A 20,097-nucleotide genomic window follows, 5' to 3' on the forward strand; every position below is an offset into this window, starting at 1 on the left:
ACATCTCCGACCCTATAAAGTATATATATTCTTGATCAGGACACCTCCTGAGTTGATATGAGCATGTCCGTCTGTCTGTTTCTACGCGAACTAGTCTCTCAGTTTTGAAGCTATCGACTTGAAACTTTGCACACACCCTTCTTTCCCTTGCACGCAGTATATAAGTCGGAACGGCCGGGATCGGCCGACTATATCCTATAGCTGCCATATAACTGATTGATCGGAAATGCCATAACTTCGGTGTTTTTAGAGCTAGAGAGTATTTTTATATTTTGTATGAATTTTATTTTTGACAAAATAGTAAATATTACTAAATTTCATAAGGATAACTTCCCTGTTTTGAAGATAGAAAGTTGGAACTTCGTACAGATTCTATTTTTGGTCAGTTGATCCAACGTTCCATAATTTCATAACGATCGGCCGACTATATCTTGTAGTTGCCATATAACTGAACGATCGGAAGTGGTTTTTGGTATACCAACTTTGGTGTTCTTGAAGATAAAAGTTTGGGATTTTATTTAGATTTTGTATTATAATAAATTGATTATATTTTGATGTTCTCTTAAGGATCGGCCAATTATATCCGATGTTTGCGATATACATATATCCGGTATTAGCTGCAATGGTATTTCAACTTCGGCCCTGTCCGAAGTTAGCTTTCCTTTCTTGTTTTTTATAGAAATTGAAAAAAATAATGGGGTAAAAATATGATTTGAAAGAATGATGTCACAATCGCCTTCTATTGACAAATTTCCCCAGACTCTATGCGACCACATGACCACATGGTTGTATACAGTGGTCATACGACCCATCCTGTTCTACGGGGTAGTCTGGTGGCCTGCTCTAACAAACTCCATATGTAGAGAAAGGTTTAGGCGAAGGTCTGCATTACAGGCAGCCCCCGTACCACACCTACAGACACCCTAGACTTCTCTCTACCTGTAGAGATAGTGGAGGTAGATAGCGACGCTATCGGCAATTAGGCTAGGCGGGGCGGGTCTATGGAAAAGGACTAACTATGGACCCACCAAGTTGGACATACTCCATTTAACGCCTACGGGGGCTTACAGACTACTGTATACCTGTCAATCATCTTACCTTAAAATATAGGAACTCCATTCCATCGAGGAAGGAATGGGACACTCAAATCCCGGGACCAGTCGGTTCCCTTCATATTTACACAGACGGAGCAACATCCACCTCATATGGGTGCCCGGAATTAGCAAGAGCAGGTACTACCAACCCTCTCCTCCCAGAGAAAGAACTAGTAGGCATTCCCTTAGCAACGTGTAGGCTGAAATGCAGGCATCACTTCGAACTGGTAGCACTGAGAAAATGGAGGAATCTCCAGAACTGCAGGACCTCATATGGCCCACCCGCTCTAGGAAAAGATCAATGATGCTTATCGCCCTCAATGGGCAGGACTGCAGTCTAGTGGTCAAGGCCATCACGAGGCACTGGTTAATAGGAACGCACGCGGCTAGACTAGCGGTGCCACACTATGATTGGCACGCAGCTCTCCGTAGAGGAGGAGAAGGACACAATCACACACCCCCTGTGCCACTGCACTGCGTTTTGTCGCAGTCGACTCAAACTCCTAGGTGCAGCAACCCTCATGGACCTAACAGACCTCACGAAGACCGCTCCACGCTCCAGGGAGCGCGAGTCGTCTCAGGAAGGGTAGTATTCCTTGGCTCCTTTAGAAGATAGGATGGGGTGGGCTCCTCTTGCGGGACCTCTGGCTTGTGCGGTATCACAAGGAGCCCCAGTGGCTCAAGTGGATGCGGGAGGTCAGTGACTGGCCCCCGCCCCGCCATCGCCGCCTCAACCTAACCTAATATACAAAAATTTGAATTTGAAGAATAAAAAGAAAAAAGTTTTAAAACCAGTGGGAGTGAAACTTCCCCATATCAGAACCACGGATCAACCTTCTACCTCTTCTTTGTCCACTAACCCAAAAAACTAGTATCGTCACTACCACACCTATCAGAATACTAGGGGGCTACGTAGCAAACTCCCCGAACTAAAATCGGGGGACTGCAAATTTGCGGTCAGATGCGGTCACTTCCGGTCTCAGGGAGTTCCGCGCCGGAGTACCCCAAGGCAGCGTGCTGGGCCCTTTATTATACAATGTCTACACGGCCGATCTCCCAGTTTTGCGGAGCCCCAACATAATGGCAGCGACCTATGCGGACGATACCGCCTTCCTGACCGCTGCTGACAACGCAACAGAGGCAGCTGCTGTCATGCAGGAGCAACTAGATCTTCTCGGCGATTGGCAGAGAAGGTGGAATATTCAAGTGAATAACGATAAATCCACCGCCACCATATTTTCTCTCCGTCGGGGAAATCGCCCACCGGTCCACCTCAACAGCTCCCCCATCCCACAAGTAGAAAACCCAAGATACCTGGGCTTCAAGCTAGACAGGAGGCTTACTTGGAAGCCTCACCTAGTCAAAAAGCGAAAGCAGTGTGAAGTAAGATTGAAGGCGTACTATTGGCTGATGGGTAGGAGGTCGAAGCTAAGGACCTCTCCGAAAATCCTAATCTACAATGCGATTATTCGGCCAATTTGGACATACGGGATCCAACTTTGGGGAACGGCCAGCAAGAACAATATTCAGACTATCCAGACGTTTGAAAATAGAGCCCTCCATATCACCACTGGGGCCCACGTCTACCAGGACAACCAGACAATCCACGAGGGGCTTGGCTTCTCGTGGGTGAAGGAGGAGATCCAGAGAAGCAGCAGCAAGTACATCCAGAGACTACACAACCACCCCAAAGAGTTGGCGACCACTCTCCTCGACAACAGCGAACAGATGCGGCGGCTGCGCAGAACTCACCCGCTGGACCTCATCCGGAGTAACTCTTAGACATTCTTATTTTTCCACCTCTAACTTAAGTTACACATAAGCCAAGTTTTCTGCCACAATAATTATTGGTTGTCCCTGTTGGACAGTTTTAAATAAAACCACACCTTTCATAATAAAAAAAAAATAAATAAAAAAACAAGAAAGGAAAGCTAACTTCGGGCGGAGCCGAAGTTTATATACCCTTGCAGCTAAAAAAGGATATATATCGCAAACATCGGATATAGTTGGCCGATCCTTATGAAATTTGGTAGGATGGATCAAAATTTAATCTGTACCAAGTTCCAGCTTTCTATCTTCAAAAACACGAAAGTTGGGTCAATTCCGATCGGTCAGTTGTATGTCAGCTATAGGATATAGTCGGCCGATCCTTATGAAATTTGGTAGGTCTGATTATCTGACCAAAAGTAGTATTTGTACGAAGTTTAAGATTTCTATCTTCAAAAACACGAAAGTTGGGGTGTTTCCAATCGTTCAGTTATATGGCAGCTATGGGATATAGTCGGCCGATCCTTATGAAATTTGGCATGTCGTAATGTTTTGCCAAAAATAGCACTCATGTCAAATTTGAACTCTCTAACTCTAAAAACACCAAAGTTATATCATTTCCGATCAATCAGTTATATGGCAGCTATAGGATATAGTCGGCCGACTTATATACTGCGTGCAAAGGAAAGAAGGGTGTGTGCAAAGTTTCAAGACGATAGCTTTAAAACTGAGAGACTAGTTTGCGTAGAAACAGACAGACGGACAGACAGACGGACAGACGGACAGACGGACAGACGGACATGCTCATATCAACTCAGGAGGTGATCCTGATCAAGAATATATATACTTTATAGGGTCGGAGATGTCTCCTTCACTGCGTTGCACACTTTTGACCAAAATTATAATACCCTCTGCAAGGGTATAAAAAGAATACTTGGGGGCTACGTAACAAACTCTTCAAACTATGTTCTTATAGTTCTTTCTTTGCATCCCATATTATAGCCTTTACAGAAACTTGGTTAAAGCCGGAGATCTTTAGCTCCGAAGTTTTCCCAAGTAAGTAAACCACTTTTAGACGGAATCGACCTCAGCGAAGGAGGGGTGGATTCCTCATTTCGATAGACTCCCAACTTGCATCTGAGGAGGTGAAATCCAAGAGTTTTGTGACATCGAATTTGTTTGCCCACATATTGGCATCATTTTTCCGCTGTTCAATCCATTTTTAATCTTATGACGTCGACTTTATATCCCAGCACCATGTCTTCACCGCGGGCATGTTTGACTTGTCCCTAGGTCAAATTAACCATGTTGGAAATTCGTTAGGTCAGCTTTTTGACTTATGTTTTGTATATGATCCTGATGGTACCACTCTCTCCAGATACTAAAAATCGGCTCTTACTTAAATATAAAAAAACCTGCAGTAGCATATATTTTTCAAGATATCTACTAGCTGGGTCAAATTTTACCGGTAAATTTTTACAGAAATTATATTTGTCGCTGCCGGATTCAATTTACTCAGGATCCAAAGCAGTATTAAAACTTTGTAAACACTAAACGTAAACACGTATCTTTTCCACCCCTGCTTACGTTTGAAAATTTATCTGCGACCTCTGCCCAGGCCATTGCCGATCCATTCGCAGAATTTTTTCAAACAACTTATTCTCCGCCTAAATTGACATATCAGCCTTACGCGTACAACATTCAATCAGCAAATCTTATTTTCTGTCCGTTTTTCTCCCTGAATAGCTGATCTTCTAAGGGTCAAACCCATTTATTCGCCAGGTGCCATGGTGCCAAACACTGTGCCATGGCTCTGAACAAAACTTTTCATATACTTTTCAGCTTATCTTTGGCCTATGTCTTTTTATCGTTCTTGCCCTCTGTACGATTAATTTGTCTGAAGTCTACAGAATCTAACCAATGGGTTATGGGGTTAAATTTTAACATTCCCAATAGAAGGACTAGAAACTTTAGTTTCTAGGACCCTTTTAGGGTCTTATGTTTTAACGTTCCCAATAGAAGGACTAGAAACTTTAGTTTCTAGGACCCTTTTAGGGTCTTATGTTTGAACTACAATGGTCTTTACTCTATAACATCTCTTTCCTGTCCTTCCAATTTAAAATATAGGATTTTAAATTTCCTTACTAACTCCTCCTAGCTTACCTCCTCCTAATAAATTACAAATAGCTTAACATATACTAATAAATTGTTTCTCGAGCGTTCCTCGGTCCTTTGGGCCTCTAAGCTTTATGATGAATGCAGGAATGCTAGCTGATGCTTTAATTGATGCACAAGACATTTCCATTCTGAAAGAACCAGTAAAAAAAAAATAAATATTTAATGGTTTTTGGCAGTTTAATCAAATTCAACTCTTCAAAGAAATTTCCAATGCCCCTGGAATAGGGCCCTTACGATCACCTTTTTTAAAATCGCACAAAGTGTGGCACCCTAAAGTGAGATTGAAGCGAAATTTGAGTGTAGAACCCCTGAATACATATTAGTTAAAATGATATAATTATATATCATTTTATATTATATAATTATATACTCGTACATATATGATATATCGCAAACATCGGATATTTACCAAATACAAAATACCAGTTCTGATCATTTAGTTATGTAACAGCTATAAGATATAGTCGGCCGATCGTTATGAAATTTGGTAAGTCGGAGCAAATGACCAAAAATAGAATGTGTACGAAAACGAAAGTTGGGTCATTTTCGCTTGTTTTGTTATATGACAGCTGTAGGATATAGTCGGCCGATCATTATGAAATTTGGTGGGTCGACCTCACCATTACCAATTTCCGAGAAACTGGCAGATATATGATATAGTTAAATTTACCTATAAAAGTAAATAATATAAAAGAAAAAGTAAGATCTTTTCGTCAGCTGAACCTTTCTTCTAATGGCAGTCGGCCAACTTCACCCAGTTCCTGGATGATACAATTCCATTCAATAATGGATATCTGTGGTATACTCCCGTTTCCACCGGGGAGGGTTACCAGGAAGGGATGGTCTAGGAGTAGGAAGGCGTGGGTGGGTGGAAGATGTGGTAGGAAGTGGGCGTGGGATGATAGTGCAATTGGGTGCTGTGTGTGTGCAACACAACACACTTATTTATCAAGTGTTCCATTATGGCGTGATTTTCGAAAACATTCTTATTACTTACGCATTGAAATAATGTTATTTATTTTGTATATTAATTTATTACGTTCCTTTTTAATATGGTTGTATGTATATGCATGATTTTTTTAAGAATTAGCTTGGCCAAGCGTCAACACCAAACAAAAGTATAAAAATTAAAATTTTTCTTTTGTATTTTTAAAGAGCCATTACAATTACAGTTTTTCTCATTAATATTATTTTTATATTTATAAAATTAAAAAGAAATATATTGATGAAGGTTGGGAGAGGACAAAAATAACTTACAAGACATTTCTATACCATATACTGTAGTTCTTTTCTTTTGCAATAGATTGGGGAATTTCTTTTACTCGATTTGCTTTAAAACATTCAATAATTATATGAATTTAAATTAAATTATAGCGAGTTTTATGTGCTGCTTGAAAAGTTAGGTTCCTGCAATTCATTAAACAATTGAAGTTCCTTTTCAGAAATACGGACAGGACGCGCCCTTTAGTTATGCGAAAGTCTGCTGTTATTGTGGTAAGTTTTCCTGATGATTTCCACCGCTGTCCGCTTAATTTATCTTGCCGCTTTTCTATGGGTGTTGTTGGTTTGCTACTTCGGCTTACTTGAAATCAGAGTTGTGTTCATATTATTGTGGGATCTGTAGTTATGGTCTTGCGCTTAATTAGCGATTAGCGTTCTTCAACTGATTGGAGAGCCAATCGAGTCCCTCGTAGAGTCCATCGCCGCTGGTTGCACACGTCGCTTGAATGTACCAGTTACGGTTTCTGAGTGAGTGCAAGCCAAGCTTATCGGTAATTTCGGCCGCATTCATTGCGTTTGGCAGATCCTATAATAATTTTAGATTTTTAGTACTTAGGTAAAAAAACTTTATCAATTTGGATGGTTCAGGGTTACCCATTGACTCAAGACTACGTGCCCTCGTCGCAGCTTACCTGTTTGTTGGCGAATATTAACAAGACTGCATCCCTCAATTCATCTTCTGCTAGCATGCGCATTAACTCCTCTCTCGCCTCCCCAATACGCTCACGGTCATTGCTATCAACAACAAAGATAAGACCCTGGAAGACACCAAAAAATATTAATGCAATATCGAAACAGTCGTGTTTTGAAAACTGACAGCTTTTGCTTGCTATCAGTCCCGTCTTGAAACAATTTAAACTTTGAATAATCACAGCATGATTCATTACAAGTTTTTAACATCATCTAAGATTACACTTTAATAATCTAGAAACCATATTCTGCAGAATCCTTCTGATGCGATATATCTTACCTGTGTGTTCTGGAAATAATGCCTCCATAGGGGACGAATTTTATCTTGACCGCCCACATCCCACACAGTAAAGCTAATATTCTTGTATTCTACAGTCTCCACATTGAAACCTAAAAAGCGACAGTAACTGATCAATAAGGAACAGGCAAAAGTGATTAAAAGGAGCTCTTTATCTTACCAATAGTAGGTATCGTTGTAACAATTTCGCCTAATTTGAGTTTGTACAGAATGGTTGTTTTACCAGCGGCATCTAATCCGACCATTAATATTCTCATTTCTTTTTTACCAAAAAGCCCTTTAAAGAGGTTAGCAAATACATTTCCCATTTTTGCTTTTTGTTTTTTGGACGCTGAAGGTGATTATTTTTTTATTTTTTTAGGTCGGACCCGTGAATTGAGTGCTAGCGTATTTGCTGGCTGGAATTAATTACAAGTTCAAATCCGAGTTGCAATGCCCTGTTAGATGAAGCAAACTTCTGGTTTGGGGAAATCTGCAAAGAAAAAATAATAAGCGGATTTAAATAGCGAAATTCCAGCATGCAATGAAAATCTACCAAGAGAAGAGCAACGACTTGAGTCGCGGCGGCCGTTCAATCCAATCGACTAAAATCGTCTTGAATGATGTTTTTAACAATGATTGTATGATGTGGCTTTTGTTTAAATTTCGTGATACTGACGCATTTTGAGTCACTTGCTTGCAAAATTTTTGAAAGTAGACTAACGTTGTTAACTGCGAACCGTACTAAGCATACAGAACCTTGCAGACTTAAATTTGTCGAACATGATTTTTTATTTAAATTACTCAACTATATAAATTGATTAAAAAAATATTTCACATTTCACTGAAAGTGAAAGTTTATAAAACATTTGATGGAATTTAATGTACTAATGTAACTTCCGCTAGGAACACCTAGGACCTTAACAGGTCCAGGAATACTTTTTTCATTCAAGAAACTATTTTCGTAGGCGATCAAACCAAATAACTAATTTCTTTTTCCAAAATGAGTCACCTTTTAAGTTCTTACGTAGTTGAAAGGCACGCTACATAACTCAACTGGGTCTTAATCTAAGATCGGAAGTGGTGGGACCGGCTCTTCCTCCCGATCCCCCGTCTATTATCACGGAACTCCACCCTTTGCCTGCAAAAGAAAACGAATGAAGTAAGCAAGGAACCACACACCCAGTTTTGGCTCAGGAATTGCGAAAAGGCCAAGCTGGGGTGATGAAGTGCAGAAAGACCGAGCTGAGATCAACGAAATACCCAAGAAACATCCGAAAACTACACGTCGCAACTTTTATTTGCCAAGCTGGGAGGGAGGTGGACCCCACACACACATCAACACCTTAAACACACACACACACTTTGACAGCCATCTAGGGTTGCCTACTGCCTAGTTAAGAATTTGACTTGCAATTAATTTACGTTTGCGGTCCTTTTTTATGCGACAATATTAAAAATGATTAATCATCCAAGGCGTGTTAAAAGTTTAATAAGACGCACTCTGCCATAAAACGTTTTTTAAATATAAAACACTGGAAACCTAAATAAACCATGTACGTGGTTTCCTTTGCGTCTGTGTAAGTGACGTATGCTTTTTTTTCTGCGGTTTGAGACGACGGAAATGCCTTGTTTTTTAAAACTAAATAAAGAATTTCGAATAGACCCCATGCATATTCAATCTTTCAGATACCCAAAAGTTTTTTTAAAAACACATTTCACGTCTATTTACCGACTAATATAGATTCTTCAGTGGACAGAATTTTCTCTGCCACAAACACACCACACCGAATGGCGAAAAGAAAGACGGCAAGAAGAAGAAATATACAATTCCCCACGGCCGCGTGGGTGTGTGCGTGCGTTTAAACGTCGCACACCAATACAAATACACCAAATCGTCCACATTGTTACAGTACAGGCTTTCAAAAACGAAATTTACTTCGTTTTTGTGTGAAACCCTTATCTCGATTAATAACACATACGCACCAACTAATTGAGTCAAATTCACAGAGATTGAGCGGAAATTTTAAAAATTTCGGCTTGGAAATGTCAAAAATCACAGAGCAAAATTTAACTTTACGAGAATACACTTGCCGTTGAAAAAACTGCAAACTCACCAAACTAAATGTTGCCGAGAGGTTTTGGTGAATATACAGAAATGCTGCCACGTCTCCCCACCAACGTGAAGAACTGCCATCCTTATTCAATATTTAGGGCTGCCAAACTTATGTCGAATATTTAAAAAAAATATCGTATCAATAAAATTTTTTTTAGTCAAAAAATTAAATTAAATATTGAAAATATCACTGCAAAATATCGATATATTTTATACTTTTGATAATTTTGTAAAATACAATTTTTTTCCAGCATAATATAAAGACAACAAGTTTATTAATACATATATTATTATTTGTTTATTTTTAGATACTTTTTATCTATCAACATCTATTATCTATCAATATATATTTCATCATGTTCTTCTTGGTGATAATTTTTAAGTACTCCAAATTATTGGATAGACGAAAATTAATTAAAATATTTTTATTGCATTTGGAATGAAGGAAATTTACTGCCTACTATTGGCAACGGCAATGGAGTTTGTAAGGAACTTAAGCTAAATAAGCTAAGAACTAAACAATTTAATCTCGACGGCGCTCACCTAATAGGTGGCCCATAAGAGGGAGATCATAAAGGTTGGGTATACTTTGGTTTCAATGTGAGATAATGTGAGTACAATTTATTACTATTATATATTGCCGAATGTTCCGAATGGAAGAAGTGTACAATTTTTTCCATAGCCAGCTCCAAGTTGGTGGGAGATGTGCAAATATTATTTTTGCGAACTATAATTAAAAATTAATAAGTTCCTCTTTCCACTTTCAATTGGCGCAGTGACGAAAATTGTGCCGCCAATTTAATGCCCACAGAGTATTTGATAAAAAGGAATCCCTATATGACCTGCACCATTTTCTAATGGAAGTTGATAAATACTAATGTTCCGGCTAAAATAAAGCACCGATATAACGACAAGGTAAGTTTATTTATTAAATTTGAAAACAAAATATACCATTAATGGTCATTTTCAACTCCTTAGCATTTCCTGCAAGAAACTTCACCCTTAATTTAACCAAACCAAATCATTTTGAAAAAGTTTGAGCTCAGCTGGCCAACGAAGTACATTTGGGAGGTGAAGAAGGCTTCGAAAAGTTTAAAAGCGTTCATGGCTACGTTGGCCACAGTTTATGTGCAAAAAATCCAAAGTGGTCTAACAAAATTGGTCTAACCGAACTTCCTAGGCAGAGGAGTCATCCAAGAGGTTGAAATTAGGCTTATGTGAAGAATGTGGACAAGGCCTCCTGGAGACACCACTTAAAAAAACGCGGCCCACACTACCTCAAAGGTGGTGTGGAAAAGAGTGTTTTTGGAATGGAAGAAGTGGGAAATTTTCTTCATAGCCCTGGTAACACTGAACAAACTAAAACCAACCACGCCACAAAAATTTCAAAACAAAAACAGACGCACTAATCTGGACTTCGAGTAGGCACAAAAACGACCAACTGAACGTTTTACATACTTTGAGTAAGTCTACAATGAAATCATCCTTATAATTATTTTAATACTTTATTATTCTTTTAATAGATTTTCCTGGGTTTTTACTGCTGCCGTAGGCATTATTTCTTGGGCTCACATGCACTACCCAAAATCGCCGTTTCTAAGCTGTCCGCATTTGGAAGCGGAAATTTTGAAAGAAAACGTAATGAATTTATATTGTTGGCTGTGCTTGGATGCAAACTTTGTTGTTTCTATATCAGTCCACAGCTCTTGCTCCTCTTCTGGAATGGCTCTGCGTTGCACCACGAACCACTACGTACAGGATAAACACTCTACGTTCAACAGTGGCTGATTTTAAAAAAATTGTTTTAGACACACTCGTAACCCGTTATGGAAGTGGCGCTCCTAAGGTCTATGGTCTTAACAGCCTACCCGAGGTTCTTTGCATTGATCCATTGAATTCAGACCACGTGGAGAATGTTTCGGACCCTACACTAAAAGAGGTCATCGTAGATTCAACTTGTGGTGCTGCACTTTTGCGTGGAGCCCACATATATGCCCCCGGGGTTGTCGCTATGGAACATCATACTAGATTTGAGGAGTTGGTGAACATCTTTGCGGATCTGAGTGGAAAATGCAAGAGAGGTACGGCTGTAAGATTTGGCAGTGCAGAAAAAATTTTCTTGGGAAAAGGGAAGGTACTAATGCGGCGACATCAACTATTTAATGATGACGAGCCTGCAACCGGAGTAGCTGTGGAAATGATGTCAACTATCAGCGGTGTGATACCAGGACTAGGAAACTTGAGCTGTGCAGACGCCCTGCTACAAAATCTTCCTTCAATTGTATGCGTACGAGTCCTGGATCCGCAACCTGGAGAGGTCGTCTTAGATATGTGCGCTGCACCTGGCAACAAAACAACCCACATAGCTGAGCTAATGGGCGACTATGGTTGCGTGATGGCATTGGACAATTCGAAGAACCGCGTTCAAGCCATGCGGTCCAAGTTGGATTACTATAGGAGTATTCAGTTACACGTCTTTGACTCGACAAAGGCAGTGGATTCGCAAGCCACTACAATTTCCGCACCGCCATTTCCATGCGCTAGCTTCGATCGAATTTTATTGGATGCCCCTTGCAGCGGTCTTGGTAATCGCCCCCAACTTGCAAGCCAAATTAAACAGCCGAAAATCTTAAAGTCATATCCAAATGTTCAAAGGCGCCTTTTTACACAGGCAGTCCAACTGTTGCGAGATGGCGGGACTCTAGTTTACAGTACCTGCACAGTTACTGAGTCGGAATGTGAAGGTATTGTGGCTTGGGCTTTGAGCAAATTTCCAGACCTGAAATTGGTAGAAGCGACGCCACGCTGGGGAGGCCCCGGTTTACCTCTAGAAAACCTAGAAGCATCACAATTATCAATGCTGCAACGCTTTGGACCAAACAAAGAACACCATAAAGATGAATTTGATACTGTTGGATTTTTCATTGCTAAATTTCAAAAACATAAATAAGGTGTACTTTGACTTACTGCGTTCATTATTTTTTTAATTTTGGTCAAAAGTGTGCAACGCAGTGCAGGAGACATTTCCGACCCTATAAAGTATATATACTATTGATCAGGACCTGTCTGTTTCTACGCAAACTAGTCTCGCAGTTTTAAACCGACTTGAAAATTTGTACACTCCCTTCTTTCGTTTGCACGCAGTATATAAATCGGAACGGCCATTATCCTATAGCTGACATATAAGTGATTAATCAAAAATCAAAAATGGGTTTAATTATAGTGATAGTTTGTTTAATTGTAATTGTTTAATTATAGAGATAGAAGGGAATGTGTTCTTTAAATTAGGTCCAAAAACCGTAGCAAAAAAACAGCGTTTTAGGAAAAAACATTGAAACATTTTTTCAGAATTTGCGCCTTAACATAACTGTTTATATTTTGTTTTTATGCGATTCCAACCTTAAACGAAATTAAAACTATAAAAATTTAAAATTAAAAAACTAGTTTTTCTACTAAGTGAAATTAGGTATAAATCAATAGTTCGGATAATGGAGTCTTAAATAAGACTTTAAGAATTAATTTTTTTACACTTCTCTCTCATACAGGTTTTTTTTTGTATCAAATTCGGCCAATGGTGTTTGTAATGGCGTCAATTGAAAACCATGAGTCTTTTATGATTCCAATGAATTATTTTTTTTAAGGTATCTTGTTAAAATACTTAAGTAATTTACACTTAATATATTTAATTAAATTTGTTACAGCTAAGTTTATTCGTTCCTTAAATGTTGTTTTGTTAAGAAATGCCAAAACTTTATTTAAAATTTGTCGAACGCCACTTATTTGCCCTATAAGATGGCATCTTTTTGTTAGGTAAAGTATTGGAATACAAATATGCGTTACAAAATTTTAAACATGTTTATTAAATTATTTTGCAAAAGAAAATTCGCTATGCAAACTCTACCGACACTTCCTATGTCGGATACTGTTACAATTAGGGTTTTACGCAATGTCTTTCTGGTCAAGAAGTTGTGAATTTAACACAAATAAAGGTATAAATGACACTGAATGTTGGCCTGCAATGTGGGAATGATTTCGACTACACGAACGGCAGGTGGGAAGTTGACCAATTTATACATCTTGATGTAGAGACTGTTACCAAATTTCTACGTAGGGATATTTAGCGTTTTGAACTGGTCTTCATGCATCTCTGTCATCATGAAGGTTCCATCCTGTAGAAGCAAGACGACGCGACGTGTACCTCCTGAAATATATTGTCGTTAATTTAAGATTGATTTTAATAAATTTTGCATTTAACTGACCAGGGGATGGCAAATCAGCTTGAACAACTTCGGCCGGTATCTGGGCTTCTGTCCCGTCGCTGTCAGAAGTAGTTATATGTATTTGGGCTGTAGCCGGCGTTCCTGTACCAGTTGTGGCAGCCTCCGCCTGTTGAAGCACTGCTGCCTGATGTTGGGCCAGTTCTTCTTCAGTCATAGACACGAGAATTTGCTCCCCCTCTGACGGTGCAGCCACGGCACTTTGTGCATCCTCCTGTTCACCCGCGTGGACGGCCTCGGCCACTGCATGGTCCAAGGAGAGGACATCCTGATCTTCTCCTTCAGCAGATGCTACGTAAGCAAATTGTTGTTCACCGTCGGGGCCCTGTGTGACCAAAATGGTCTGCCCTTCCGCATTCTTGCCCGCCACCTGATAAACAGTTCCGTCCTCGCCTCGAACAAGCAGGGCAGATCCGTCCTCGTTGGTAAGAACCTGTTGATCACCACTTAGAAGGGCCTGCGCCGCTGCTTCCAGTTGTTCACGCTGTTGCTCTTGTTGCTGCTCTTGTTCCATTTGCAACTGTGTCTCCTCCTGACCAATTAGCTTCCCCGTAATTGGACACAGCTGAGCCTGGTGTTGTACGTCCTCTTCCATCTCCATTGGCACAGGCGTAGGTTGACTTAATGGCTTAGCAGCAATTCGCTGCCGCCCTGCAGTCAACTTTTGTATCTGCGCCTGGGATTGCTGCTGTCGCTGTCGAGCTTGTGCAGCACGTTGCGCGATCAACTCTTCTCTTGTTACCACTTTCCGAGTTACCTTCAGATCCCCAGACTTTGATAGCTGTAGAATCTTTTGCTCAGGAGTCACTGCTTTAGCGATCTGAGGTGTGGTTGTCGGTTGTCGTTGCTGAAGTGTTCCTGCTCCAGCACGAGCTAAAACGCGACCACCTGGATGGGCTCTGGCCGGAGTTTGCTGTTGGTTCAGACGCACATTTGGATTAACGCTAACTGCAGATCTACGCTGGACAGTCGCAGTAGACCCAGGGGTGCGCAGTACTTGTTGACGTTGACCAACAGTAATGGGAGAGTTGGCGCCAGAATGGGCGGGCCTGGCAAGGGGCAGTCGTTTGGCTATACCTCCGCTTGCAGGCAACGAAGCTTTTTGAGGCTGTAAAGCAGCTGGGGAAGCGTTTGGCTGGGCTTCAGAGCTATCCACGCGGAAAACACCTCTGGAATTGTTGGCCACCTCGGAGCGCGAAAGATAGCGTATCGGACACTCAGTCTTCTCTTTTTTCTAGAAGAGGTTTCAGGATTTAAATTAAACTAATTATATAAGTATATAAAAAAAATTATTTACCAGGTGAAGAGTATTTGGCATTTCAGGCTTGCGGAACATTCCCGAGCTGGTGCTATCCTCTGTGTATATTATTTCGCCCATCTTTTGATGTGATAAATTGGAGTTGCCGTTTACCTTAGTCTGCAACTTCTCCGCGTGCTGAACACGTGGTTTATTTAGCTGCACAGAGCTTCCGCCGTTTTTTAGTCGCTTAACCGTGTGTGATGGTAAATCTTCTTCCAAATCCTCTAATTCCATAGAATCGTTGAGGCCACTCTCCTCCAAGCTAGAGTCTGTACGATCTAATTTTCGCTTAACGAGTCCCGTTGATGATGTCCATTCTTGCTCTGTTGCCGATTCGTCTTCATTGGCGGAAGAGGGCGACGAAGATCCATCCCCACCACCCTTTTCATTTACCCATTGCTTAAATGAATCCATTGCCTTCGTCTTTGACGTGCGAGAAGGTCGCGAAGTGGGCGATATTTGTGACTGCGCCGGCACCGGGCTTAGTGGAGCGGCTGAATCTGATTTTGAGGAAGAAACTGGTGATTGCATACGCTTAATAGCATCGAGACCCTTCTCCCTGGTCAGCTTTTGACGCGCCAATTGCTTTTCGAACATCTGTAGAAAATACGGAACTCGTTCAAGGTTGGCCATGACCTCCCAAGTGTTTTCATGATGCGAACGATCCACCCATTTAACTAAATATTCGTGAGTCTTCCGTCGTGGGTTGAAGCGTTTAGCCACAATTTTTTCAACAGGCTCTTCTGTTCGCTGTTCTGTTTTCGAATCAATTCGAATGGCAAGTCGATTATTTGGTTTGATTGCTCCACTAGAGGGGACTGACGGCGTTGGAGTGCCCGGCTTCGACTTTGGTCGCTCATTCTCAGTGTCCTTTAACTGGTTTGATATGGTTGGTAGCTTCCCGGCCGGGGATTCTGGAAACATATTTTTTTAGTTTAATGAATTATTTTATCTACTACGCTTGTTACTTCTAGTTGGCGAGACGTTGGAATTATTGTTGTTGGAGGTATTATTATTTGGATTCACAACTGTCTTCGTTATGCGCACTGGCATGTCCTGAAGCTGCCCGTGAGCAATCTTGCCGAAGGACTGTATAGTTTTTCCAGCTACAATCCATGGCTCCCTGACGCTGTCCTCCAATTTAACCCAGTGTTGGTACAGAGCCCATGAGTTTCCAGAATAAGCATCTTTCCGTGAGTACAATTGGGTAGCTTTCCACAAAGTAAACGCCCAGATGGTTGGCTTGGTATCCAACGACTCTTTCATGTTGGCGTTCTCTTTTTCACAGGCATCCTCCTTGTGGGACTGGAACTCTTCCACAAAATTATAGGCTCTCAAACATCGGCCACACACAAGCACATCCATGTTTGCAAGTTCCTCCTGTGCAGCTATTCATAAACCAATTATTAACAAAAGTTTTAGTTATTTTCAGTCAAAAAACTTTTTTTGCCTCTTACCTCTGATAATATTTGCGTGTTTCCCAATTTCAGTCGGTGCGATCTCCTGTGCCAACATTATACACGGGTGCAGCTCGTAGGCTTCTGTGGACCGCAATTAAATTTATCAAACCGACTTAATGTTTATAAATGTTTATTATGGCTTGCTAAAATATGAACTAACAGACGAAAAAAAAAGTACAGTGCCGTGGTGTGTTTGTGCAAACTTGTGCCAGGTGGCAACGCCTGCAGTGCTCGATGCGTTCCCCATGGTGTGTTTCTACACATCTGCAATAAAAAGGATGCAGCGGCTCTTTGAGACCTAAACAAGTAACGCCAAAGAGGACGCTAGAAACGTTTCTTTGCAATCATACAATTTTAGGGAGAAGTTTTTTAAATTATATGAAAAGAAAGAATTTTTGCAATTTTAAATGTACCGATTGAGTTTGGCGGACTCATTTACAGTACCGCAAAAATTTATATGAATTTACGAATATGTACAAATTGAAGCATGGGTTACACTATTTAGCGATGTTTGCCAGCGCGTTGTAAGATTTCACTATTTCACTATGCTATTTTTTTTGTTGAAAAACATAAAATGATTTTTTCTTATCATCTTCATTACGCACCTTCATAAACAAACTTTTACAAAAAAAATAATAATAGTCGAGAACTGATATTTTAGTTTTAGTTCAAATTTTTCAACACTCTGCATGCGATTATAAATTGTAGGCGCTAACTCTGAATGCCAAAGCTGCACGATGTTACCGACTCGGCTACAACGACCTTAGTAATCCCTTCGTTAATAGGTGAATTTCATTCCTACATATATGTATTGTGGTGTGTGTTGGGTAACGCGATTTTCCACTTATCCAAAATCAGAGTTTGTTTTTTTTTTGTCTTTTATGCCCAAAAAAAGTGTGTAGCGCCATTTCAAGTTCGCCCGTGTCACAGAGCACTTTATCACCCAATCAGTACGTGTGGTGAGATTATTTGTACGGTGTGGCAACTTTAAAATTTTTCGTCATTCCGAAAGGAATTTGCGCACATCCCTAAGTGCGCATGTTAGGGATGAAATTCATTCGATGAATATTCAATTTAAATTTAGAAATAAAATTGAAAATAAACATTGCATAAATACATTTTTTATTTAAATAGAACATAAATTGAAAAAATATATTACAGTCAATTAAAAAAAAACCGCTTTAACGATTCCAATACCGATTAAAATACGTATTAACTTGGCATGCTAATTAGGTAGGTAAAAAATGTGAATATAAAATATAAAAATAAAATCATATTTTCCACTATATCATACGCTTTCTAGATCTTTATTGTTTTTGCAAGGGGGTGTATTCATTGTTCATGGCGGAGTGGCAACTCTATAGAACAAGATGGTATTTTTCGATTCATCGACAATTTTTCTAATAGCAACTATTGTAGTGTTGTAAGGTGGAAAATTCAATGTTGGTCAACGAGAATATAGAAAATTTAATATTTACCATATAGTTGATTTTTTTTTTATCAGCTCCAGACTACAAGGACGGAAATCACTTCTCATTATTTGCAAAAATGGCCGACGATGAAAATGAAGACCAGAAAGAGTACCGATGGGAGACCGGATACGAAAAAACATGGTGAGTTCTTATTGGGATCATGGGAGGCCTGGTTAGCTGGTTTATGGCAGAACGACATTATACTATTAAACCCTCAGGGAAGCAATCAAAGACGACGAGGATGGTCTACTCGACGGGGCAATTTCCGAAATCATCCAGAAGGCTAAGCGGCAGAGGCTGGCACAGAAAACAAAGCAAAACCGGCTTGGCATGATGCGACACCTTTTCGTCATATTGGATTGCTCCGAATCGATGAGCGTACCGGATTTGAAGCCCACAAGACTGCGGTGCACCATTAAGCTGTTGGAGCAGTTCATCGAAGAGTTCTTCGACCAGAACCCCATTAGTCAGCTGGGAATAATTGCACTTAAGGCCAAAAGGGCCGAGAAGGTAACTGAACTGACCGGGACGTCGCGAGTTCATCTAAAGGCGTTGGAAAGGTAAGTAGATTAAAATTTTTGGGAGCCTTCGTGTATTAAAAGCTTTAAGATTTATTTTTATAGCTTGGTAAACGTGTCTCTGACAAGCGAACCATCGCTTCAAAACGGTTTAGATCTAGCGCTAAAAACTCTTAAAGTGGTACCTTCGCATGCATCTCGCGAGATTGTCGTCATAATGGGATCGCTTACCACCTGCGACCCGGTCGACATCAACCTTACCATAGACGAGCTGAAAAAAGAAGGCATTCGGTGCTCTGTCATATCATTATCCGCGGAAATTCATGTAGCCCGCTATTTAACTCAACAGACGCTGGGAACTTTTGGTGCAGTCCTAGACGATGCCCACTTCCGCGATCAGCTTATGTCGCAAGTGGACCCGCCACCAGCGGCAAAGACGCAGCATAACTCCCTTATTCGTATGGGCTTTCCCCACACCAAGAATGAGGTGGAGGGTAAGGACGCGCCATTGTCTATGTGCATGTGTCACATTGAAAACTTGGAGGAGCCCAGTATATTATGCACTACTGGTCACCATTGCCCCCAATGTAACAGCAAATACTGCGAATTGCCTGTTGAGTGCCAATCCTGTGGTCTTACCCTTGTGTCTGCTCCTCATCTGGCACGTTCCTATCACCACTTGTTTCCTGTGCCAAACTTCGAGGAGGTAAATTTTGAATCGATGCCGGCAGTTTCCTCCGACTACAATGGCGGTGTAAAGGAATGCTACGCCTGTGCCAAGGTTCTTAGCTTTGTCGGCGACAAAAGTGTCTTCAAATGTGGATTTTGCCAGCAGTTCTTTTGCATTGACTGCGATGCGTTCATACACGAAACCCTACACGCGTGTGTTGGTTGCAACACTATTCCCGGAGTTGATGGCCTAGTGTATCAGCAGAGTACAAAGCCTACATCTGAGGATCCGCGTTAGAAATCTTCAATTATTGCGCAAAGTTAAAAAAATATAACTGCTTTAAAACAAGTAAATGTAGGTAGCTTAGTTAAGCCTTTTGTAAGAGACCAGAATATATAAGCTTTACAATTAATTATTTGACTGGATTAATTATTTATACAGTACGGAAATCATTGCGGTTGATATTGTGACTTGTGATTCCCACTTGCTTTAATAGTCATTTGGTTGAATGCAGGTTCTCCGAGTCTCTAATTGCTAGCATTCGCTTTGATTGCGAGAGCTCGCGCCATTCAGTTGACGTTAGATTTGAAGTCAAGCACACAGCTCGGTAATAAAAAAAACCTTTTCTTAAATATAAGTGGAATATGTTAATGATCATCATTATAATATAAGGCTTTAGAAAGTGAAAATTGAAAATAAACTTAAAGATCTGTTTATAATCGAATTGAAGTTATGTTTTACTGAAAACCAGTAAGTTGATTTTCCCGTATTAAACTATTTTTAACGCATCAAAAATCTTTTTACAATCAGTTTTTTTTATTATTTCAGATAAATAAGATAAATAAAAAACGATAAAGAAAAGTTAATTTCGACCGCAGCTGAACTTATTATACCCTTGCAGTTTTCATACCCGGTACTAGTAGAGTGTGTTAGTGTAAGAGTATATTGTATTTCTAGAATAGGGACCGACAGGGAGAAGGAATCATATCCGAATCTA

The 20,097-nt window shown here is 40.3% G+C and overlaps 4 protein-coding genes across 6 annotated transcripts; 2 read left to right on the forward strand and 2 right to left on the reverse strand.

Moving 5' to 3' along the window:
* Nucleotides 1–6,166: 6,166 nt before the first annotated feature.
* Arf1 (ADP-ribosylation factor 1) lies at nt 6,167–9,415 on the reverse strand. 2 transcript variants are annotated; one of them, XM_017237771.3, is made up of 5 exons: nt 9,274–9,415; nt 7,469–7,780; nt 7,291–7,400; nt 6,953–7,078; nt 6,167–6,846 (listed from the first exon to the last, which is right to left on the reverse strand). In XM_017237771.3, the coding sequence occupies exons 2-5, from the start codon at nt 7,614–7,616 to the stop codon at nt 6,682–6,684; spliced, it is 549 nt and encodes a 182-aa protein (XP_017093260.1). In that variant the 5' UTR covers nt 7,617–7,780; nt 9,274–9,415; the 3' UTR covers nt 6,167–6,681. The 2 variants fall into 2 exon arrangements, with proteins under 2 accessions (XP_017093260.1, XP_017093261.1); XM_017237772.3 differs by lacking the exon at nt 9,274–9,415 and adding an exon at nt 9,020–9,161.
* A 452-nt stretch (nt 9,416–9,867) lies between these two features.
* On the forward strand, nt 9,868–13,404 carry LOC108122920 (tRNA (cytosine(72)-C(5))-methyltransferase NSUN6). The gene is made up of 5 exons (XM_043211693.2): nt 9,868–10,013; nt 10,180–10,318; nt 10,382–10,866; nt 10,927–11,041; nt 11,100–13,404. The coding sequence occupies exons 4-5, from the start codon at nt 10,976–10,978 to the stop codon at nt 12,351–12,353; spliced, it is 1,320 nt and encodes a 439-aa protein (XP_043067628.1). The 5' UTR covers nt 9,868–10,013; nt 10,180–10,318; nt 10,382–10,866; nt 10,927–10,975; the 3' UTR covers nt 12,354–13,404.
* Nucleotides 13,236–17,223, reverse strand: Chro (chromodomain-containing protein chromator). 2 transcript variants are annotated; one of them, XM_017237768.3, is made up of 6 exons: nt 17,046–17,223; nt 16,438–16,521; nt 15,949–16,368; nt 14,978–15,894; nt 13,663–14,914; nt 13,236–13,604 (listed from the first exon to the last, which is right to left on the reverse strand). In XM_017237768.3, exons 2-6 carry the CDS (start codon nt 16,493–16,495, stop codon nt 13,507–13,509), a joined length of 2,745 nt encoding a protein of 914 aa, XP_017093257.2. In that variant the 5' UTR covers nt 16,496–16,521; nt 17,046–17,223; the 3' UTR covers nt 13,236–13,506. The 2 variants fall into 2 exon arrangements, with proteins under 2 accessions (XP_017093257.2, XP_017093256.2); XM_017237767.3 differs by lacking the exon at nt 17,046–17,223 and having other exon boundaries at nt 16,438–16,756.
* A 545-nt stretch (nt 17,224–17,768) lies between these two features.
* Ssl1 (general transcription factor IIH subunit 2 Ssl1) lies at nt 17,769–19,824 on the forward strand. The gene is made up of 4 exons (XM_017237770.3): nt 17,769–17,882; nt 17,945–18,053; nt 18,131–18,472; nt 18,536–19,824. Exons 2-4 carry the CDS (start codon nt 17,989–17,991, stop codon nt 19,395–19,397), a joined length of 1,269 nt encoding a protein of 422 aa, XP_017093259.2. The 5' UTR covers nt 17,769–17,882; nt 17,945–17,988; the 3' UTR covers nt 19,398–19,824.
* Nucleotides 19,825–20,097: the final 273 nt, after the last annotated feature.

The sequence above is a fragment of the Drosophila bipectinata genome, chromosome 3L, assembly GCF_030179905.1.
Source record: "Drosophila bipectinata strain 14024-0381.07 chromosome 3L, DbipHiC1v2, whole genome shotgun sequence".
NCBI classification, from domain to species: domain Eukaryota; kingdom Metazoa; phylum Arthropoda; class Insecta; order Diptera; family Drosophilidae; genus Drosophila; species Drosophila bipectinata.